Here is a 24,395-nt window from a genome sequence, read left to right as displayed (position 1 = left end):
GCATGTGTGTTGTAATGGGATGAAGGAGAGAGAGAGAGAGAGAGAGAGAGAGAGAGAGAGAGAGAGAGAGAGAGAGAGAGAGAGAGAGAGAGAGAGAGAGGGATGGGGAGAGAGAGAGAGAGAGAGAGAGAGATAGAGAGAGAGAGAGAGAGAAGTGTGTGTTTGTGTGTGTGTGACTTCAGATTCTAGTAGGGTGAGGCCAGGTGCTGCAGACTGTTCTAGTGCCCTCGCCAATTCGTTGATATATGTTGAAGAGGGTGGGGCTTAAGCTGCATCCCTGTCTCACCCCACGGCTCTGTGGAAAGAACTATGTGTGTTTTTTGCCAATTTTAACCACACTTGTTTGTGTACATGGATTTAATATTGTTGTATGTCTCTCTCTCTCTCTCTCTCTCTCTCTCTCTCTATCATTCCCCCATTCATTCATCTCTCTGTGATGTTAAGGTCGTTTCTTTAATGTATTTTGTACAAGGCAACATGACAACACAGATCTTCAGCTATAATACTGTATATGCTGAAGGCAACATGACAACACAGATCTTCAGCTATAATACCGTATATGCTGAAGGCAACATGACAACACAGATCTTCAGCTATAATACCGTATATGCTGAAGGCAACATGACAACACAGGCTTCAGCTATAATACCGTATATGCTGAAGGCAACATGACAACACAGATCTTCAGCTATAATACCGTATATGCTGAAGGCAACATGACAACACAGATCTTCAGCTATAATACCGTATATGCTGAAGGCAACATGACAACACAGATCTTCAGCTATAATACCGTATATGCTGAAGGCAACATGACAACACAGATCTTCAGCTATAATACCGTATATGCTGAAGGCTATATATACCTATAGGCAACAAGACAACATGTAGGCCCAATGCTACAGCCTACAACATGATGCTTCAGCATGATCCAGTTAAGCTGGCCACCCTCCTCTCTCTGCGTGCCAAAGCCAGTGTACAGGACTATGGTGTGCAGTAGGGATGCAGGGCTGCAGGCGTGGGGACGTAAATATCAAGCGGGCAGTTCCCATATTGACGCCATCAGGGGTATTAGCCAACTGACAAACCCTGTTGCCTGCGTGATCTTGATTGGACATCATAGCAGCACATTGTGTGTCAGCAGCCATGGGAAACATGATGAAGGTACCACGACAGCTAGCATGATGATGATAGGGCAATTCTGTGAGAGTGAATAGTGAGTTTGAACTGGTTCTTTTGTCTTTCAAGCTAATTACCACAGAAATGTATTTTTGTGTAGTCGTTTTTAACCCCGCACACACGTAGCACACATACACACCAGTGGAGGCTGCTGACGGGAGGACGGCTCATAATAATGTCTGGAACGGAGCAAATGGAATGGCATCACCATGGAAACCATGTGTGGATGTATTTACTACCATTCCAACTATTCCGCTCCAGCCATTACCACGAGCCCGTCCTCCCCAATTAAGGTGCCACCAACCCCCTGTGATGCACACACACCCAGGGACAGACTGAGGTGTCTTTGTTTTGATAAAGCAGGAACTAGACACTTGGGAACGTAAACTTCCTGTGTTTGTGTCTGTGCCACCAACCGTTTTCAAACCGACTCATTTAGACACACACAGAAGGGTTAGCATTGTGCTTCACAATGTAGCAATATTCTTTGCAGTGTTTGAAGCATGTAATGTAGGCCAGCTATGTCCACTGTCTTTAATAAGAGGAGAATCACCTGATGTTCTACTTGGGTTAGTCTCGGCCTATTCCCTATGCTCTGAGCCCATGAGCAGCACTGGGAAGGGAGTCACTGTTGAGAAAGAAATCGGATGATTGTAATGATCAAGGTAATCATGGCCCTACTAACTGCTGAGCAGCCCGAGAGTGGAGGAGACTGAGAGCAGAGAGAGGCTGAACGGTAGACCTGGGATGCGTCCCAAATTGGCACCCTATTCCCTATATAGCGCACTACTTTTTTTTTGACCAGAGCCCTGTATAGTGAATAGGGCGCCATTTGGGACGCACGTCCTTGAGGTCTCCTCGGTCCACTGAGAGCTCCAAATGAGCGTCTGATGAAGTCAACTCACTGCGCCTCACGTCTCTCTGAACGGTGGAGCCTAACTGTATTATTAGTTGTTGAAGGGCCCTTGTGTTCCCCTGAGTCGGTCCTCTACGGTTCTGGACTACTGAGTAAATAGTACCAACACACTGTGAGTCTAGACTAGACAATGACTCAGGAGAGATCCAAGCCAAAGCAGAACACTGAAGGTTATTTGCTAGCCTTGTCTCAGATCTGTCTGTGCTGTCTTGCCAGATATTATGGTCATACATTGGCAAGCCAGCACATATCATGGACCGGGCTAGTTGTGTGCTGCTGTTATTGTCAGATTTGGCCCTGTCATAGGGCAGCAACTAGATTAACCCATCATTACCAGTGTCGTGACGTGACTTTTATTAATGTGATGACTTATCTATCGAATAATTACCTACTATGTTTAATTGTTACTAGATTAAATTAATAATGTAACAATTAACTCATTATGAATTTGGGGCACCACGGGAGAAGTTGTTTAACGAGTTACCATCTCCCGAATTAAACTCAATAATATATAGATATCGATAACCGTCACTTATTAATCATTTACCTCATATCAGTCTCAATCTGAACTTCGGAGACTTCTTGAATCTGATCATTACTGATCATTCCGTACCACACAAATTGATTTGATTATTTCTTTATTTACTACCAAACTAAATGATAACACAGGATACACACACACACACACACACACACGGTACAGGTTATTGATCAGAAACGTAATACGATGACGACAGGTCCCTAGAGGACTAACACAATATGACACTTGTTACAAAAGATGGAGAGCTAAAGAGAGAGAGAGAAAGTGAGAGAGGAAGAGAGAGAGAGAGAGAGAGAGAGACAGAGAGAGAGAGAGAGAGAGATGAGAGGGAAGAGAGAGAGAGAGAGAGAGAGAGAGAGAGAGAGAGAGAGAGAGAGAGAGAGAGAGAGAGAGAGAGAGAGAGAGAGAGAGAGAGAGAGGAAGAGAAGCAACACTTGGATACATTTGGGAACTACTCTCACAGTAATCTTACTACCTTGCCCCGACCTGCCCCGACCTTTTGGGTAAGAAGTAATGCATGTATTTACGTGTTGAAGGTCTTCGTCGTGTATCTCTGTTGGAACCAGGCCTTTGTGGAAAGGGTTCGATTGGGCCTTCTCCTGCGGATGGGCCTTCTCCTTCATTCTCAGGTGTAAGGCTCTGATTGTCCACAAGAGGTCACAATGTCCTTCTTCCTTGTTGTCTGTTTACTTTCACTCGTTCTGGAAGTGGTCTTCTGAGGACGGCTAATCAGCCGTGTCGATGATCCCCTGTGGGGTGATGAGAGCAGTGTAGTAGACGATGGTTTGAAGAGAGTAACAGGATGGTCCCACTTAAATCCCCCTTCTTAGATACAGTCCTTAGAACAGCTTCTCAGCCGTAACATTGATTGTTAGTGGAGGCAACTTTGTCGTCTTCACCTCGTGTTGATTTTCAGGGTCGTAACAAATGGAGACAAAAGCTGCAGCTTGAGTCCGTTTGGTCTGGCCTGTTAATTCTTAACTCAATCTTTTATACCCTCGGGTAAAAAGGGGCGCTTCCATCATACTGACACGCTCTCTGAGCTCCCTCGGGCGGGGCTAGTTACGAGGCAAAAGTATTATCATCACTATGATCTTGTTAGAAAGCTAAAATCACATTCCTATCTTCACGAAAACATTGTCTTCCTCCTTGATATTTTCTACCCAAGGTAAAGGATGTAAATCTGATAGACACAGTGTAAAAGCTCTTCAAGTCACAATGTTTTCCTTATAACGCCTTTATACAATTTTTAAGGACATCACAAAATAGACATTAATTTTCCATATTCCATTTCTCATCATTCCCAACGTTCGGATGTTGAACTATATTGTCCCAGTGTTCATTGTTGGATGTTGAAGTTTTTGGGCGGCAAAAGTCTCTGAAACAAAGGACATTCCGTTCACCATACTAGAGGGCAAGAGATAGATTCTCCTCCTCTCTAATTTATGGCAGAGTGTTAAAGCGTCAAGACCGGTATCTCCCCATGATGTTCCCATTCTGTCCCCATGATGTTCCCATGATGCTCCCTTGATATTCCCATGATGTTCCCATAATGTTCCCATGATGTTCCCATAATATTCCCATGATGTTCTCATAAAGTTCTCATAATGTTCCCATGATATTCCCGTGATGTTTCCGTTTCCCCATGATGTTGCCATGATGTTCCCAGGATGTTCCCATGATGTTCCCATGCTTAGTCACCACCAGTAGCAGGATGAAGCCATGGACTCCACCAGCACAATGACCAGCCTCTATCTCCCCATTATGTTCCCATGATGTTCCCATCATTTTCCCATTATGTTCCCATACTGTCCCCATGATGTCCCCATGATGTTCCCATCCTTTTCCCATAATGTTCCCATGATGTCCCCATAATGTTCCCATGATGTACCCATTATGTTCCCATTATGTTCCCATGCTGAGTCACCAGCAGTAGCAGCATGGAGACTCCACCAACACAATGACATGACTGGGGCCTAATAAAGCCGGCGTTGCACAGTGACCCCTACCCAGCATGCAGCGGTGGAGGGTGAAACCCATTCGTTCAACAACAGAAGGCTGGCGGAGAGAGATGGGGGGCTGTAAAAGCCCACTCCAGATCACACCACCACTCCATGATAATAATAATAATAATGGCTACTCCTCCTCTCCCTCCTCCTCTCCCCCCTCTCCCTCCTCTCCCTCCTCTTCTCCATCCACCTCTCCCTCCTCTCCCTCCTCCTCTCCTTCCTCTCCCTCCTCCTCTCCCTCCTCTCCTCCCCTGCCCCCTCTCCTCCTCTCCCTCCTCATATCCCTCCTCCTCTCCCTCCTCCTCTCCCTCCTCTCCTCCCCTGCCCCCCCTCTCCTCCTCTCCCTCCTCATATCCCTCCTCCTCTCCCTCCTCTCCCTCATCATATCCCTCCTCCTCTCCTTCCTCCTCTCCCTACTCTCACTCCTCCTCACCCTCCACCTCCTCTCCCTCCTCTCACTCCTCTCCCTCCTCTCACTCCTCCTCTCCCTCCTCCTCTCCCCCTCTCCCTCCCCTCTCCCTCCTCTCCTCCCCTGCCCCCTCTCCTTCCTCTCCCTCCTCATATCCCTCCTCCTCTCCTCCTCTTCTCCCTCCTCTCCCTCCTCCCTCCTCTCCTCCTCCTCACCCTCCACCTCCTCTCCCTCCTCTCACTCCTCCTCTCCCTCCTCCTCTCCCCCTCTCCCTCCTCCTCTTCCTCCTCTCCCTCCTCCTCTCACTCCTCTCCCTCCTCCTCTCCCTGCTCTCCCTCCTTCTCTCCCCCTCTCCCTCCTCCTCTTCCTCCTCTCCCTCCTTCTCTCCCCCTCTCCCTCCTCTCACCCCTCCTCTCCCTCCTCCTCCTCCTCCTCTCCCCCTCCTCTCCCTCCTCCTCTTCCTCCTCTCCCTCCTTCTCTCCCCCTCTCCCTCCTCTCACCCCTCCTCTCCCTCCTCCTCTCCCTCCTCTCCCTCCTCCTCTCCCTCCTCTCCCTCCTCCTCTCCCTCCTCCTCTCCCTCCTCCTCTTCCTCCTCTCCCTCCTTCTCTCCCCCTCTCCCTCCTATCACCCCTCCTCTCCCGCCTCCTCTCTCTCCTCTCCCTCCTCCTCTCCCTCCTCCTCTCTCTCCTCCTCTCCCTCCTCCTCTCCCTCCTCTCCCTCCTCCTCTCCCTCCTCCTCTCTCCTCCTCTCCCTCCTCTCCCTCCTCCTCTCACTCCTCTCCCTCCTCTCCCTGTTTAAGATTTTACGTCTATCTCTAAAAGCCACCTAAGGGGTTAGCGATCATCATCCATGATGATAAACTATCTACATTTAGTGTCCACTCAAAACTGATGATTATGGAGCAATGGGAGCGTAGAGCGCTCTGCAGTTGTCCTACAGCTCTGCTGAGGCTGGGCTGAACAGTGTAGTGTTGCTTGGTTCAGCCATTCTCTCTCTCTCTCTCTCTCTCTCTCTCTTTCTCTCTCTCTCTCGCCATCTCTCTCTCTCTCTCTCTCTCTCTCTCTCTCTCTCTCTCGTCTGTGTCTCTCTTTCTGTCTCTCTCTCGCTCTCTCTCACTCTCTTGTCTGTCTCTCTCTTTCTGTCTCTCTCTCTCTCTCTCTCTCTCTCTCTCTCGTCTGTTTCTCTTTCTGTCTCTCTCTCTCTGTCTCTCTCTCTGTCTCTCTCTCTCTCTCTCTCGCTCGCTCGCTCTGTGTCTCTGTCTCTCTCTGTATGTCTCTCAATTCAATTTAAATTTAAATGTAAGGGCTTTATTGGCATGGGAAACACATGTTAACATTGCCAAAGCAAGTGAAATAGATAATAAACAAAAGTGAAATAAACAATAAAAAATGTACAGTAAACATTACACTCACAAAAGTTCCAAAAGAATAAAGACATTTCAAATGTCATATTATGGCTATACACAGTGTTGTAACGATGTGCAAATAGTTCAAGTACAAAAAGGAAAATAAATAAACATAAATATGGGTTGTATTTACAATGGTGTTTGTTCTTCACTGGTTACCCTTTTCTTGTGGCAACAGGTCACAAATCTTGCTGCTGTGATTGCACCCAATAGATAATGAAGTTTGTCCAAATTGGATTTGTTTTCGAATTCTTTGTGGGTCTGTGTAATCTGAGGGAAGTATGTGTCTCTAATATGGTCATACATTTGGCAGGAAGTTAGGAAGTGCAGCTCAGTTTCCACCTCATTTTGTGGGCAGTGTGCACATAGCCTGTTTTCTCTTGAGAGCCAGGTCTGCCTACGGCGGCCTTTCTCAATAGCAAGGCTATGCTCACTGAGTCTGTACATAGTCAAAGCATTCCTTAATTTTGGGACAGTCACAGTGGTCAGGTATTCTGCCACTGTGTACTCTCTGTTTAGGGCCAAATAGCATTCTAGTTTGCTCAGTTTTTGTGTAAATTCTTTCCAATGTGTCAAGTAATTATCTTTTTGTTTTCTCATGATTTGATTGGGTCTAATTGTGTCCAGGACCAGCTTGCTTAGGGGACTCTTCTCCAGGTTCATCTCTCTCTCTCTCTCTCTCTCTCTCTCTCTCTCTCTCTCTCTCTCTCTCTCTCTCTCTCTCTCTCTCTCTCTCTCTCTCTCTCTCTCTCTCTCTCTCTCTCTCTCTCTCTCTCTCTCTCTCTCTCTCTCTCTCTCTCTCTCTCTCTCTCTCTCTCTCTCTCTCTCTCTCTCTCTCTCTCTCTCTCTCTCTCTCTCTCTCTCTCTCTCTCTCTCTCTCTCTCTCTCTCTCTCTCTCTCTCTCTCTCTCTCTCTCTCTCTCTCTGTCTCTGTCTCTCTCTCTCTCTTTCTCTCTCTCTCTCTTTCTCTCTCTCTCTCTCTGTCCTCCGCACCATCTACACCGTATTGAACCAAGAGAATCAGCAGCTTAAATGACCCTGCTGAAGAGAGACAGGCTGTTTAGGAGGACTTTCTCTCTTCTCCCTGTGTAAACAGGATCGTTAGGAGCGTCCCCTGCCTTCTGTCTTTCTAGTCTACCCTGGGCTTGTGTGTGTGTTAAGTGTGTGTGTGTGTGCGCATGCGTGCATGTGTGTCCATTCAAAGGACAAATACCGAGTCACAATAAGAATCTGCTAGAAACAAGGAAGAGGTTAGAAGGCACACTAACTTACAATGACCTGTAGTGTAATGACTATATTACCAACAATTGAATAACATAGGATCCAATCCCAGGTAAACTACCTGACCAAATCTCTTCATAACGGACTCTATTTTCTCTGGTTGTTTTCCCCATGCAGTCGTTGCCATGACGACAGACGAGGCGACAGAGAGCCAGCAGCAGAAGAAGCCCAGCCAGCAGGAGGCGGAGCAGCATCAGGCCACGCCCCCTGACCACAGGCCCTCGGAGTCCCAGGCTTCCACCACAACCCCAATCTCGCCCCACAGTCCCGGCTCGCCCTCGCCCCAGGAGGGGGTGCAGCTGAGGCCCCGCCAGCGCACCTCGGCCGGCCGCGGCCTCTCGCGGCTCTTCTCCTCTTTCCTGAAGAGGAGGTCTCAGTGCGAGGGGTACGGGGGAGAGAAGGGGGAGAAAGGAGGGGACGGGGAAGAGGCCAAGGCGCCCATCGCTGACTGTGAGCCAGAGCTCAGGATCGAGGGGGATCAGAACCTCGACCTGCGCTCACTCAGCAGCAACGAGGCTCAGGTGAGAACCTATCACTCCTACTGCGCTGTCATACTGGGGCTGTGGGTTAGGCTTGATGAGGACATTTTTAATAGCTGTGTGTGTGGTTGAGGACTCTTAGCTACTGCTTAGCTAGAGGGCAAAATGAGTTTCGGTCAGTGTCTCAAGTGCCGATTTTAGTCTGAGCTGATCAGTGTGCTCTTCAGTAGGAAATGTTAAGTGTTTTGTACTGGATTACAGTACTCTGGATTACAGTACTCTGGATTACAGTACTCTGGATTACAGTACTCTGGATTACAGTACTCTGGATTACAGTACTCTGGATTACAGTACTCTTCAAACTGCTATGTGAAGTGAGTAAGAACAGAAGTGCATGAATGTGTAATGATTGTGGTGTTTGAGATGTGGCTTCAGGAAAGCCTTTCCTTCGGTTCCTTTTGTTCCTTCTGTATGTAGGATTTCATTTCATTCTCAAAGCACAAGGTCATGGCAATATATAGTCACAATAGTGGTGATATATAGTCACAATAGTGATGATATATAGTCACAATAGTGGTGATATATATATATATTTTTTTTAGTGATCCAATTGACATTTTAGTCATTTAGCAGACTTTCTTATCCAGAGCGACTTACAATTTGTGAGTGCATACATTTCACATACTGGCCCCCACAATAGTGATGATATATAGTCACAATAGTGATGATATATAGTCACATTAGTGATGATATATAGTCACAATAGTGATGATATATAGTCACAATAGTGGTGATATATAGTCACAATAGTGGTGATATATAGTCACAATAGTGATGATATATAGTCACAATAGTGATGATATATAGTCACAATAGTGATGATATATAGTCACAATAGTGATGATATATAGTCACAATAGTGGTGATATATAGTCACAATAGTGGTGATATATAGTCACAATAGTGATGATATATAGTCACAATAGTGATGATATATAGTCACAATAGTGGTGATATATAGTCACAATACTGATGATATATAGTCACAATAGTGGTGATATATAGTCACAATAGTGATTATATATAGTCACAATAGTGATGATACATAGTCACAATAGTGATGATATATAGTCACAATAGTGATGATATATAGTCACAATAGTGATGATATATAGTCACAATAGTGATGACTTTATTCAAACCCCTTTCCTATACTTCTATCATTTCTTGTATAGAATAAACAGTCAGGGAACCATGCAGTTACAGACAACAGTAGACTACAATAGGAATACGTAACGGCTCTCCTCTTTGGGTCTAAGTGTTCTCTCTATCTCTCTCTCTCTGCTCTCTGAGGTCATGCCTTAGATAAGGGACTCATTTAGTGAAGCGAGGCTCCATTCGGGTCCTCTGAAAGGTTTGTCTGAGCTGAGGTTGTCTCTTCCTGGCTGACTGACTGGCAGGCTGACTGGCTGGCTGGCTGGCTGACTGGCTGGCTAACTGGCTGGCTGGCTGACTGGCTGACTGACTGACTGGCTGGCCGGTCCCAGTCCCACTAGTTCCCTTTCTCTCCCTGATCAGTGGTTATTTTAAGACCCTGCTCCTTCCTTCAGTGTCTACAGTGATTTAATTTACTTTTTTCTGTAGTGATGCTTTAATTATTCATTGCCAGAGCCTTTGTGTGTGTGTGTGTGTGTGTGTGTGTAGTGAGTGAGTGAGTGAGTGAGTGAGTGAGTGAGTGAGTGAGTGAGTGAGTGAGTGAGTGAGTGAGTGAGTGAGTGAGTGAGTGAGTGGTGAGTGAGTGAGTGAGTGGTGGTGGTGAGTGAGTGAGTGAGTGAGTGGTGAGTGAGTGAGTGAGTGAGTGAGTGAGTGAGTGAGTGAGTGAGTGAGTGAGTGAGTGAGTGAGTGAGTGAGTGAGTGCGTGCGTGCGTGCGTGCGTGCGTGCGTGCGTGCGTGCGTGCGTGAGTGAGTGAGTGAGTGTGTGTGACAAAGCCTTTGTTTATCTCTCCTGTAGTGAAGTGTAGAGATGCAGAACCAGAACGGTTGACCTGACTACTAACTTTTGGGTTTGAGTTTAGGGTTAATGGTTTTTGAATGCCTCCAGGCATGGTGGTAAAGGTATCATGTGTTAACTGACTGGACATTGTCTGAGACTGAACAATGATGGTATAGATGAGCTGAGCTATATAGATATATAATATCATGTCTTTGTCGTTTGTAAAGCTTAGCTGTTTGTTCTGTGTAGCTTTAAGCGACGATGTTTGTCTTACACACAAATGCAAATGTGTCCATGTATGTGTTCTTGGAATGAATATAAAATTGAATGTGTTAAAATGTGTCTTGTGTGTGTTTTCCTCCAGCCTGTCCAGGTAGACCAGAAGGAAGACCCTGAGGAAGACTCTGAGGAAGAGGGGGGGAAGGAGGGAGAGAAAGACAAGGAGGGAGGAGAAGAGGAGGAGGAGCCCAAACCTGAGGGAGAGGGAGAGGAGAGGACAACAGAGGAAGAAGCTAGACCTCCTAAGGCTCCCCGTCGACCCAGGATCATGCAAATTAAAGTTACACTGCTGGACGACACTCTGTATGAGTGTGAGCTGGATGTAAGTCCCAATATTACCAAATCATTCCTTTATTATAGCGGGTATTCTGGGATACATAGCCTGGGGGACCCAGGTCGGTTTGTGCTGTCTTGCCAAATCCTATTAAATTGTCCGATTTTTATATATGTCATGCCGTGTTTGGCATGGCTGCTTGGCATGACAATTCAATATGATTTGGCAAGACAGCACAACCAGACCTGGGATCTGTAGGCTAGGCATACATCCAGTATTGGAACAAAACTATCCTCCACCACTTCTCAGACAATGTTGTTTTTGTCATTGGTCAGCAGCCTCACTACCAGCCTGCTACTGTAAGGTCCCTGGGAAACACACCGACATTCTGTTTGTCATTGGTCAGCAGCCTAACTACCAGCCTGCTACTGTAAGGTCCCTGGGAAACACACCGACATTCTGTTTGTCATTGGTCAGCAGCCTAACTACCAGCCTGCTACTGTAAGGTCCCTGGGAAACACACCGACATTCTGTTTGTCATTGGTCAGCAGCCTAACTACCAGCCTGCTACTGTAAGGTCCCTGGGAAACACACCGACATTCTGTTTGTCATTGGTCAGCAGCCTAACTACCAGCCTGCTACTGTAAGGTCCCTGGGAAACACACCGACATTCTGTTTGTCATTGGTCAGCAGCCTCACTACCAGCCTGCTACTGTAAGGTCCCTGGGAAACACACCGACATTCTGTTTGTCATTGGTCAGCAGCCTAACTACCAGCCTGCTACTGTAAGGTCCCTGGGAAACACACCGACATTCTGTTTGTCATTGGTCAGCAGCAGCCTCACTACCAGCCTGCTATAGAAGATCTCAGAAATTCTCTCAAAGATTGTGCACAAATTTGTTTACATCTCTGTTAGTGAGCATTTCTCCTTTGCCAAGATAATCCATCCACCTGACAGGTGTGGCATATCAAGAAGCTGATTAAACAACATGATCATTACACAGGTACACCTTGTGCTGGGTACAATAAAAGGCCACTCTAAAATGTGCAGTTTTGTCACACAACACAATACCATAGATGTGTCAAGTTTTGAGGAAGCATGCTGTTGGCATGCTGACTGCAGGAATGTCCACCAGAGCTGTTGCCAGAGAATTGAATGTTCATTTCTCTACCACAAGCCGCATCCAACGTTGTTTTAGAGAATTTGGCAGTACGTCCAACCGGCCTTACAGTCACAGACCACGTGTAACCACGCCAGCCCAGGACTTCCACATCCGGCTTCTTCACCTCCGGGACTGTCTGAGACCAGCCACCCGGACAGCTGATGAAACTGAGGAGTATTTGTGTCTGTAATAATGCCCTTCTGTGGTCATTCTGATTGGCTGGGTCTGGCTCCCAAGTGGCTGGGACTATGCACCCCTGCCCAGTCATGTGAAATCCATAGATTAAGGCCTAATGTATTTATTTCCATTGACTGATGTCCTTATATGATCTGTAACTCTGTAAAATCGTTGGAATTGTTGCGTTTTGCGTTTATAATTTTGTTCAGTTTACATCACAGAAGACTGAAATATACCAAAACCGTTTGACATAGAAACATCGGATTTTCGGCGTAAAAAAAATATTGAATGTTTATTAATTATGAAAAATATTAATAACATTCCACCCGTAAGGCCACTAGAGGGCGATTTGGTCATTTAACTGCAGGAAAGAGGTCTACTGTATAAGTCCCAATTGACACCCTATTCCCTACATAGTGCCCTACTTATGACCAGAGACCTATGGGCTCTGGTTACAAGTAGTGCACACTATATAGGGAATAGGGTGCTATTTGGGACATAAATTGAATGACTGGCTTCTCTCCTGTTTTTTTAAACATGCCAAATGACATACATAGTTAAAGACAGGTTTATTGTGGCTCTGTATGACATCTCTCTCTTGCCTTTAGAAACATGCCAAAGGTGTGGAGCTGTTCACCAAGGTGTGTGACCACCTCAACCTGCTGGAGAGAGACTACTACGGTCTGGCAATCTGGGAGTCGCCCTCCATGAAGGTCTGTTGCTCTTAAGTCAGGGGTTCCCAAACGTTTTTGCTTTGTGACCCACAAATTGATGTGTCTTTTGAGTTGTGACCTGATTGGCTGAATACCCGGGGCGCGAGGTGTTTGTTGTCAACAAAGCAGCATGACAGAAATATAATGCCACGTTTTCGAACTACCGGTAGTTTCTTTGAGAAGATATATAAAGCGATCTGTGCATTTGAACAACAGCATAACTACACCTATTTCACTTTTGCGTGTCAAACACTGAATGACCACTGCTGCACACGCTTCCACTGTTTTGAACAGATTAGATTATACTATTATATTATATGATAGTAGATTATACTATTTAGAACGAGCAGGCAGCTCACGCACAAACGAGTGCACCAGGGAGAACACAACAAGCATGCAGATGAAACAAGTGAAAACACATTATCTAACTGGGGATAGCTAGCTAACATAATGTCACAAAGCATGGACCACCCATACGTAAAAAATGTATGCACACATGACTGTAAGTCGCTTTGAATAAAAGCGTCTGCTAAATGGCATATTATTCTGAAATACACTATATATACAAAAGTATGTGGACACCCCTTCAAATTAGTGGATTCGGCTTTGTCAGCCACACCCGTTGCTCACAGGTACATAAGAATTGAGCACACAGCCATGCAATCTCCATAGACAAACATTGGCAGTAGAATGGCCTTAATGAAGAGCTCAGTGACTTTCAACGTGGCACCGTCATAGGATACCACCTTTCCAACAAGTCAGTTCATCATATTCCTTCCCTGCTAGAGCTGCCCTGGTCAACTGTAAGTGCTGTTAATGTGAAGTGGAAACGTCTAGGAGCAACAATGGCTCAGCTGAGAAGTGGCAGGCCATACAAGCTCACAGAACGGGACCGCCGAGTGCTGAAGCGCGTAAAAATAATCTGTCCTTATTATCTACACTCACTACCAAGTTCCAAACTGCCTCTGGAAGCAACGTCAGCACAAGAACTGTTCATCGGGAGCTTCATGAAATGGGTTTCCATGGCTGAGCAGCCGCACACAAGCCTAAGATCACCATGCGCAATGCCAAGCGTCGGCTGGAGTGGTGTAAAGTTCGCCACCATTGGACTCTGGAGCAGTGGAAACGCATTCTCTGGAGTGATGAATCACGCTTCACCATCTGGCAGTCCAACGGACAAATCTGGGTATGGCGAAGGCCAGGAGAACGCTACCTGGCCAAATGCATAGTGCCAACTGTAAAGTTTGGTGGAGGAGGAGTAATGATCTGGGGCTGTTTTTCATGGTTCGGGCTCCTTAGTTCCAGTGAAGGGAAATCTTAACGCTACGGCATACAATGACATTCTAGACGATTCTGTGCTTCCAACTTTGTGGCAAAAGTTTGTGGAAGGCCCTTTCCTGTTTCAGCATGACAATGCCCCTGTGCACAAAGCGAGATCCATACAGAAATGGTTTGTCGAGATCGGTGTGGAAGAACTTGACTGGCCTGCACAGAGCCCTGACCTCAACCCCGTCGAACACCTTTGGGATGAATTGGAAGCAAATTTCCTGCAATTCTATACAGTATGACATAACTAATGCTGTGTTCTTATGCTTAAACATTATAACAAAATCAATGGGGGCCTGATTGTCAATCTTCTATTTTGTTGATTGTAGAATATTTGTTCTCAAAGATTATAGGCTATTATTATCTCTACATACTTTCTATTTGGTTTTAGTCTTTTAAAGGGGAATGGATACACTTTAGGAAGTAAATCTAAGCAAAGAGATGTATTCAATCCATTAATCCTAAACATGTGCATTTAACATAAAAACATCTCTATATTTAGCGTTTTGATCGTCAACAAGGTTTATTTGAGCTATGGTCAGCGCCATTTTAAATTGCCATAGTAATGACTGACGCCAGTGCGTCACTGGCAGGAATCAGCAAATTGTCTGTGGTATTGAGTTTTCGCGCGGAGACTGAATCGAAGAGAGTGAGGTTAGGTGCGGACAACGAATATGGCATCAACAAGTAGTAATTCAAACATGAACTGGGTAGAGCCAGGCTGTATGAATTGGCTCCAAAAAAATCCCTCGGTAAACTACACCGGCTGCCCAAGGACCCACATCTTTTGAAGTGGCTCTATGTCCTGAAGAGGAAGGACGTGCCAGTTCGAGCTAGCAGGATCTACAGGAAGCACTTTGCAGAGGCAGACTTCGGGATGAAGGCAACCGGGAGTTTCCAAATGGAAAGGAGTCCTACGTTGAAGCACTCTGCTTGCGCCTCCATTTGACATTTCGAGGGTTATGGTGTAGGTGTTACCAACCGACCATCATCAACATCGCTGCCTTTGGAGTCAAGCAAAAGCGACTGAACGGAGGAGGCGACGCGAGTCAATGCAATGGAGCCTGAGGTAACGTTAACCGGTCATGACTGTTGTTGACTAGGCTAGCGTTAGATACTGGACAACTTTGTTACAACTCTAGTTGAAGGTAATGTTAACTAGCTAATTGCGTCTGAAGTGTTTTGTGTAACACACCCCAGCAAATAACGTTAGCAAGCAACTCAACTGCAACTAAAATTGCAACACAGTTTCTCCGTGTACCCCTGTTATTAAGTAGTTACTGTAGTTAGCTTCCACCTCAGATAGTCAAGTACAGTAATACATTTTATTGACAGATTTGTTTTTGTAATGTTTTGTTAGCGCCACCTAATTTAGCTAGACTGAAGTTGATATAGCTAATGTTTGCTGAAATATAAATCTGTCTGTGTGTGTGTGTGTGTGTGTGTGTGTGTGGACAAAGCATAGAATACAGGTAGATTGTTAATGCCAACTGATATATTTGGGTTCAGTTGTCTTAACAAAACATTTGTTTGTTTTCAGGATGACATCTTCATCCCTGAGAAGGGGTTCATCCTGGAGGAGACTGTGCAGCAGGCAGAGGAGGTACATGTTATTTCTAAGGCTATTGTTTATTTTAAGTATATGCAGTGATTCTTGAATATAACTAATAGATGCCTTAATTGTTTTCTTCCAACAGATGGAGCTGACGGAGGGTGAGATCAGTGTTGACCATAACTCGCTGTATGAACCTGAGAGCTCAGAATCTCAATCAATCACAGTGCGAGCCAAGATATACAATCGATCACTTTGGGGGAGTGGGCTGGTGTTCCAAAAATGGAGAAGGAGCAGGCCATTCAACAGCGAATTCAAAGATACACCCATCCATAAAGGGAATCGGAGTGGAATTGTTTTTTCACTTGATTTTTTTTTTTCCTGTTTCAACGGATGTGCTACCTTGTCCCGGTCCTGCTGTTTCGACTCTCTCGCTCAACCGATGAGTGCTCAGCTATGAAAAGCCAACTGACATTTGCTCCTGATGTGTTGAACTGTTGCACCCTCTATAACCAATGTGGTTATTATTTTGATGTAAAAAGGGCTTTACATTTGATTGATTGTTTGCTGTGCTTGATGCTGTGTATTCACTAACGGTCTGAGTGATGGGACATTTTTATAGTATCTGTAACATATTTTGGTGTGTATTTAATCTGCATCTTAACTTCTTAAAGTGCCAATCAACAGTAGATACAATAACAGTGTCTCCCTGCTCCTCTTTGGGTAAAAAGCTGAGGGATGGGGCTGGAGAAATGTAACCACTCTCAAATTCATAGACAGAGATATATAGATGCAAGGACTGACCATCCATAATATCAAAATTGTAATCCTGTTTCTGTGATCTGTTTTCACTACCATGTACCCAGTTCTCTTTGGATAAAGGCGTCTGCTGAATGGCATATATTATTAAAGTCTCCTTTGACTCTACCAACTAGTTGCTCAGTGTAGTTACTATTCCTTTCCAACAGGTGGCAGCCAAAGCTAGTTGAAGTCACTACTCTAGCAACAGGGACACGGGATTAGTGCGCGTTGAAAGTAGTTTAATCTGCAAAGCAAATTGATCTGGTTACGTTCGAACCTGTCGTTATAGTGGACAAGCTAACAAATACTATTTTTACATAAGGCGCAGGCATTGGATAGGTCTATGTCTTGAAAAAAATTACACCAGGCTAGATTTACTAAATGAACTGGTTTTATTCAAGCTCAAACCCTATGTAAATGCATTTGCTTCTGGGTATGCGCGCTTTATAGAAGAAACGACACACGCAAGGATGAGACGCCGTACACCTCGTTCAATTCTCCCCTGTGCCCATAGGGTGAACTGGCGATAAACTGCCAGCCTCTATGCTCAGCAAACAAAATCATACGAAAAGTTAGTCTGATACCGAAATTAAATCACAATGTATTTATAATGAGCACGCCACATTATTGGTTAGAATGATATTTCATGAATCATGATGCTGTCTGCAATTCGAACTCCGGTCGTCTAATCAAAAGGTAAATGTCTTACCATCGCAATCAGCTCTGATGATAAACCTCGTCATAGGATACTGAATATATTTATTGAGCACCCACCCACTACTGATATTAACCTTAAACAATTTATAATCAAGCAACATTTCACAAATTATTTAACTGGTATATTGGCTGCTGACTGGTCGAGTAACCTCTTCTGCCAGGAAGTCCTTCATAAGGATTAGTGAGACGTCCAATAAATACATCGCCATCCAGACAGATTTACAGGAACCTCTGACTGGATGTAATAAAGCCACCATCCGCTGGGATTTTCTGCTGTATCGCCACCAATTTACAATTTAAGGGCTTTAGTGGCATGGGAAACGTGTGTTAACATTGCCAAAGCAAGTGAAGTAGATAGTAGGGCTGTCAAATGATTACAATTTTTAATCAAATTAATCAGAATTTTCAGTGGATTAATCATGATTAATCACTATTTGCAATTACACCTGAATCCTAACCATTTTTTTTCTGAAATGCATACGATGTCCCACTCACGTGCAACAGACAGGAACTGTTCTTTACAAGCCTCCGCAAAATGACGCTCCTCAGTTTTTAATATAGTCAGCGCAAAAGACTTCAGTTCCCACGTGTCACTGATTAAATGTGCAGTTACTCCGAGGTAATTGTTGTTACTCACTGATGTCCAATGGTCTCCTGTCAGGGCGATATGATTTACTTGAGCCAAGACCTCTTTCCTTTTTTCTTTTTCGTTTTCATAGAGCTCGTGGATTTTCTTCATAACTGTGGCTCTTGACGGTGGCTTATAGAATGAGTCTTGAGACGCCACTTGCAAAACATCAAGGAAACCTGAGTCTTCTACAATGCTAATGGGTCTACAATCCTTTGCAATCCATTTTGCTATTGTGTTGGTCAAATTATCTGAGGTTGATTTTGTTAATTGCCTGCAAACATTCAGCGTGGTCTGGCGCAAACCACTTGCTGAATCTGACGGCCCAGCAAACGCATGTTTGGCGTTGACATGGTACTTCAAGCTTGAACAGCTCCGGTGAAATTGAAACTCCTTCTTACAAATCTTGCAAATAACCTTGTACTTGTTAACTGTACCATCATCATTCTTTTTATATTTGTATCCGTCAATAGGCTCACCTTGCTCCATCTCGCCTCTAGCTCCCAACCACTTTCCTGACCTGAATAATTTGTCACACTGCGCATGCGTGAAATGCGTTAAAAAAATTGACGTAATTAACAGCAAACAACTAATTAACGTCGTTAACGCGCTATTTTTGACAGCCCTAGTAGATAGTAAACAAAAGTGAAATAAACAATAAATATTAACAGTAAACATTACACTCAGAAGTTTCAAAAGAATAAAGACATTTCAAATGTCATATTATGTATATATACAGTGTTGTAACAATGTGCAAATAGTTAAAGTACAAATGGGAAAATAAATAAACATAAATATGGGTTGTATTTACAATGGTGTTTGTTCTTCACTGGTTGCCCTTTTCTTGTGGCAACAGGTCACAAATCTTGCTGCTGTGATGGCACACTGTGGTTTTTCACCCAGTAGATAAGGGAGTTTATCAAAATTGGGTTTGTTTTCGAATTCTTTGTGGATCGCTGTAATCTGAGGGAAATATGTGTCTCTAATATGGTCATACATTTGGCAGGAGGTTAGGAAGTGCAGCTCAGTTTCCACCTCATTTTGTGGGCAGTGTGCACATAGCCTGTCTTCTCTTGAGAGCCAGGTCTGCCTACGGCGGCCTTTCTCAATAGCAAGGCTATGCTCACTGAGTCTGTACATAGTCAAAGCTTTCCTTAAGTTTGGGTCAGTCACAGTGGTCAAGTATTCTGCCACTGTGTACTCTCTGTTTAGGGCCAAATAGCATTCTAGTTTGCTCTGTTTTTTTGTTTGTTCTTTCCAATGTGTCAAGTAATTCTCTTTTTGTTTTCTCATGATTTGGTTGGGTCTAGTTGTGTTGTTGTTGTTGTTGTTGTCCTGGGGCTGTGTGGGGTCTGTTTGTGTTTGTGAACAGAGCCCCAGGACAAGCTTACTTAGGGGACTCTTCTCCAAGTTCATCTCTCTGTAGGTGATGGCTTTGTTATGGAAGGTTTGGGAATCGCTTCCTTTTAAGTGGTTATAGAATTTAACGGCTCTTTTCTGGATTTTGATAATTAGCGGGTATTGGCCTAATTCTGCTCTGCATGCATTGTTTGGTGTTTTACGTTGTACACGGAGGATGTTTTTGCAGAATTCTGCATGCAGAGTCTCAATTTGGTGTTTGTCCCATTTTGTGAATTCTTGGTTGGTGAGCGGACCCCAGACCTCAGAACCATAAAGGGCAATGGGTTCTATAACTGATTCAAGTATTTTTAGCCAGATCCTAATTGGTATGTCAAATTTTATGTTCCTTTTGATGGCATAGAAGGCCCTTCTTGCCTTGTCTCTCAGATCATTCACAGCTTTGTGGAAGTTACCTGTGGCGCTGATGTTTAGGCCGAGGTATGTATAGTTTTTTGTGTGCTCAAGGGCAACGGTGTCTAGATGGAATTTGTATTTGTGGTCCTGGCAACTGGACCTTTTTGGAACACCATTATTTTTGTCTTACTGAGATTTACTGTCAGGGCCCAGGTCTGACAGAATCTGTGCAGAAGATCTAGGTGCTGCTGTAGGCCCTCCTTGGTTGGTGACAGAAGCACCAGATCGTCAGCAAACAGAAGACATTTGACTTCAGATTCTAGTAGGGTGAGGCCGGGTGCTGCAGACTGTTCTAGTGCCCTCGCCAATTCGTTGATATATATGTTGAAGAGGGTGGGGCTTAAACTGCATCCCTGTCTCACCCACGGCCCTGTGGAAAGAAATGTGTGTGTTTTTTGCCAATTTTAACCGCACACTTGTTGTTTGTGTACATGGATTTTATAATGTCGTATGTTTTTCCCCCAACCCCACTTTCCATCAATTTGTATAGCAGACCCTCATGCCAAATTGAGTCAAAAGCTTTTTTGAAATCAACAAAGCATGAGAAGACTTTGCCTTTGTTTTGGTTTGTTTGTTTGTCAATTAGGGTGTGCAGGGTGAATACTTGGTCTGTCGTACGGTAATTTGGTAAAAAGCCAATTTGACATTTGCTCAGTACATTGTTTTCACTGAGGAAATGAACTAGTCTGCTGTTAATAATAATGCAGAGGATTTTCCCAAGGTTGCTGTTGACGCATATCCCACGGTAGTTATTGGGGTCAAATTTGTCTCCACTTTTGTGGATTGGGGTGATCAGTCCTTGGTTCCAGATGTTGGGGAAGATGCCAGAGCTAAGGATGATGTTAAAGAGTTTAAGTATAGCTAATTGAAATTTGTGGTCTGTATATTTTATCATTTCATTGAGGATACCATCAACACCACAGGACTTTTTTGGGTTGGAGTGTTTGTATTTTATCCTGTAGTTCATTCAATGTAATTGGAGAATCCAGTGGGTTCTGGTAGTCTTTAATAGTTGATTCTAAGATTTGCATTTGATCATGTATATTTTTTTGCTGTTTGTTCTCTGTTATAGGGCCAAAAAGATTGGAGAAGTGGTTTACCCATACATCTCCGTTTTGGATAGATAGCTCTTCGTGTTGTTGTTTGTTTAGTGTTTTCCAATTTTCCCAGAAGTGGTTAGAGTCTATGGATTCTTCAATTACATTGAGCTGATTTCTGACATGCTGTTCCTTCTTTTCCGTAGTGTATTTCTGTATTGTTTTAGTGATTCACCATAGTGAAGGCGTAGGCTCAGGTTTTCTGGGTCTCTATGTTTTTGGTTGGATAGGTTTCTCAATTTCTTTCTTAGGTTTTTGCATTCTTCATCAAACCATTTATCACTGTTATTACTTTTCTTTGGTTTTCTGTTAGAGATTTTTAGATTTGATAGGGAAGCTGAGAGGTCAAATATACTGTTTAGGTTTTCTACTGCCAAGTTTACACCTTCACTATTACAGTGGAACGTTTTGTCCAGGAAGTTGTCTAGAATGGATTGAATTTGTTGTTTCCTAATTGTTTTTTGGTAGGTTTCAACACTACTTTCCTTCCATCTATAGCATTTCTTAATATTATTCAGTTCTTTTGGCTTTGATGCCTCATGATTGAGTATTGCTCTGTTCAAGTAGACTGTGATTTTGCTGTGGTCTGATAGGGGTGTCAGTGGGCTGACTGTGAACGCTCTGAGAGACTCTGGGTTGAGGTCAGTGATAAAGTAGTCTACAGTACTACTGCCAAGAGATGAGCTATAGGTGTACCTACCATAGGAGTCCCCTCGAAGCCTACCATTGACTATGTACATACCCAGTGTGCGACAGAGCTGCAGGAGTCGTGACCCATTTTTGTTGGTTATGTTGTCGTAGTTGTGCCTAGGGGGGCATATGGGGAGGGAATGCTGCCACCTCCAGGTAGGTGTTTGTCCCCCTGTGTGCTGAGGGTGTCAGGTTCTTGTCCAGTTCTGGCATTTAGGTCGCCACAGACTAGTACATGTCCCTGGGTCTGGAAATTATTGATTTCCCCCTCCAGGATGGAGAAACTGTCTTCATTAAAGTATGGGGATTCTAGTGGGGGATATAGGTAGCACACAGGAGGAAATTTTTTCTCAGTTGAGATAATTTCCTTTTGAATTTCTAACCAAATGTAAAATGTTCCTGTTTTGATTAATTTAATAGAGTGAGTTAGGTCTGCTCTATACCAAATTAGCATACCCCCTGAGTCCCTTCCCTGTTTCACACCTGGTAGTTTGGTGGATGGGACTACCAGCTCTCTGTAACCTAGAGGGCAACCAGTGGGTCCGTCTCCTCTATACCATGTTTCTTGTAGGATGACAATGTCTGTATTTCCGATTTCTTTGGTGAAGTCCAGATTCCTGCTCTTTAGGCCAAAGGCAGATGACCTCAGGCCTTGGATATTCCAGGATGAAATAGTGAAGGCTTTGTGTTCCATAAAGTGTCTAATGTTGTTGGTTGTGTGGTTTGGCCTCAGGCCAGTAATTATGAGCAGAGCCTGCTGAGCATCTGGTACATGCCATTGGCTTGGGCTAGTGTAAGAGTGGGTGTTGGGCCTGTTTGCCTGCTCACGGCCTGGGCGTATGTGTGACTTTCATGTTGAGGCCCTCTTTGTGGGAGTGGGGGGCTTGGGGTGGGTAGGAGGGGCATAGGTCTGATCTGAGGGGGCCTAAATGGGGTGTGGGCATGGTTGACTTGGGGGGAGTTAATTGGTTGGGGTGGGGGGTGTAGATGTGGTTGATGGTGCTGTGGTCTGGATGTAGGTCCTCTCTGCGGGGGTCCTCTATGTGTAGGTCCTGGGGGGTCCCGCAGGTCTGGGAGAGTGTCTCGCTGGTCTGGGCGGGGTGTCTGTTGATCTGTTGCTCCTGTGTGAGGTGTTGGGTCTGCGGTTGAGGGCGATATCCTTTAGGGTCCGGGGCGAAGGTGGGCACTGCTGCCTTGTATAGGTGGACCTGGTCGTAAAGGCTGTTCACGTCCAGGGTGGAGTGGTGGGCCAGGAAGACATTTGGTTTTGATGCACAGTCACGGGAAATACTTGCGTTTACCCGCTGTATGGTAGCAGGGTGGAAGTATTTTCGTGGTAACAGGGTTGAGATAACCACTTGTGCGTTGGGGAAAGTAGAAGAAGCTTTTTCTATCACGCCCTTGAGTGATGTGGCCACCCTTTCCTGCTGTGTTCTCAGGTCGTTTGTGCCTGTGTGTATTATTATGTGGCTGGGTGATCCTAGTCGGTCCTTAGACAGAAGGTCTAGGGCGCGCTGGGTATTTGGACACCAGAGTTTAGACACTGTGTGTTTTGGAAAAAGTTTATTTTCTTGTATGTATTTCCCGTTTGAGTCCATAAGGAGTACAATCTGTGGCTTGTGTATGTCCTCAGTGGGTGTGGGGGGGTCGTCATGAGGGCTATCAGGGTGTCTGACTGGGGGTTGCTCAGAGGGGTTGGGGTCCCAGGGCTTGGGGTTCTTCATTTGTTTGTCTGGGTGTGATGTCGAGGCTATGGTCAGGGTCTAGGGTGTACTGTTCTGCTGCGGTGTCGAGACTTTGGCCAGGGATCTGAGGTGGGCTGTTCTCTAATGGGTTGTTCAATGTCACCCGTCATCGTTCTCACCTTCTCCTCCAGCACTCTGATCCTCTCCTCTAGTGCTCTGTTCTTCTCCTGCTCCTGCTCTTTCTCCTGTTGATGTTGTCTCACCACAGTCCAGAGTGCAGACATGTCTCTCTCCACCTGCAGCTCTCCAGGTCTAGTTAAGGGGGTGTTGTTGTGCTGGACTGTTGTCTGGGTCTGTGCTGACTGGAGTGTGTTCACCTGCTGTTCCAGCTCCACCTGCCTTACCTCCAGCTGGGTGAATTTATCCTTCATTTCAATGAGGGAGTAGTACTCTGTGCTGGGAAGTTGAGTTTCTGCTTGGGGTTGCTCTGTGGGGTTATTTAATGAAGAGGTCTGGTCTGACCCGCTCGGGGTAGGGGTATCTTTCTCAAGGGACAGCTTCTCCTGCTGAGCTATTTCTTTGATTAGGTGAAAGTCCAGCTGGAATTGTTTGGTGTTGCCTTGAACCAAAACGGTTCCAGATTTATAGAGATTAATATTAGACGACTCAGAGTCCTCGTTGTCCAGTATCCTGAGTTTCCACCCGTCGCAACACCCCCTCTTAACAGAGGGGTAGTGTGCTAGTATAGCACTGTGCCATGCCAGGGGATGGTCTGTGTGGAAGATAAGGTTGCTTATGTTCCCATTTTTATACAAATCAGCAAAAGTGTCTCGTGCTTCCCCAAAATAAGTTTCAATTTGTACTCTTTTCGTGTCTTGTCGTTTTTTACATTCAGAGGGTACTGTATTTTAATGACCTCTGAACAGTGGGGGTGCTTCTAAGGCCTCTTCTAAGGCCTCTAGTTGGGGTAGACTGTACGACTCTCCTGCCATTGTTGGGCTCAAGGGCTTTGACACCTCTCACTTCACACGTCAGTGCTAATTGAAATTGTATCTCTTTGTAGCAAGCTTAAGCTTGGTAGCCTTAGAATTCAGTCCTTATAATATAAAATATATCATTGTAATGAATTTTTCTTCTTGGTTTTTGAAAGTGAAAAATAGCTTCATACTAAACATTACTCACTCAGTTCCAGGTTGGATGGTGTTTTCAGGTTTCTGTTTGTTTTCCAGAGCATTTGCTGTATAGTTTGAGAATAGTAATCCTTGGT

At 44.8% G+C, this 24,395-nt stretch overlaps 1 protein-coding gene across 1 annotated transcript in view; it reads left to right on the top strand.

Annotated features, from left to right (window-relative positions):
* The window catches only part of LOC121572246 (protein 4.1-like), a 111,971-nt gene that overhangs the window by 15,628 nt on the left and 71,948 nt on the right, over positions 1 to 24,395 (top strand). Inside the window, exons 2-4 of the mRNA XM_041884205.2 lie at positions 7,857 to 8,260; positions 10,576 to 10,812; positions 12,713 to 12,817. Of these exons, the coding sequence (XP_041740139.2) occupies positions 7,865 to 8,260; positions 10,576 to 10,812; positions 12,713 to 12,817 (738 nt within the window). The 5' untranslated portion in view covers positions 7,857 to 7,864. The remainder of the gene's footprint in view (positions 1 to 7,856; positions 8,261 to 10,575; positions 10,813 to 12,712; positions 12,818 to 24,395) is intronic.

This window comes from Coregonus clupeaformis, chromosome 8 (genome assembly GCF_020615455.1).
Source record: "Coregonus clupeaformis isolate EN_2021a chromosome 8, ASM2061545v1, whole genome shotgun sequence".
NCBI lineage: Eukaryota > Metazoa > Chordata > Actinopteri > Salmoniformes > Salmonidae > Coregonus > Coregonus clupeaformis.
Note: the sequence above shows the minus strand (reverse complement) of the source record. Positions and strands in the feature narration are given on the sequence as shown.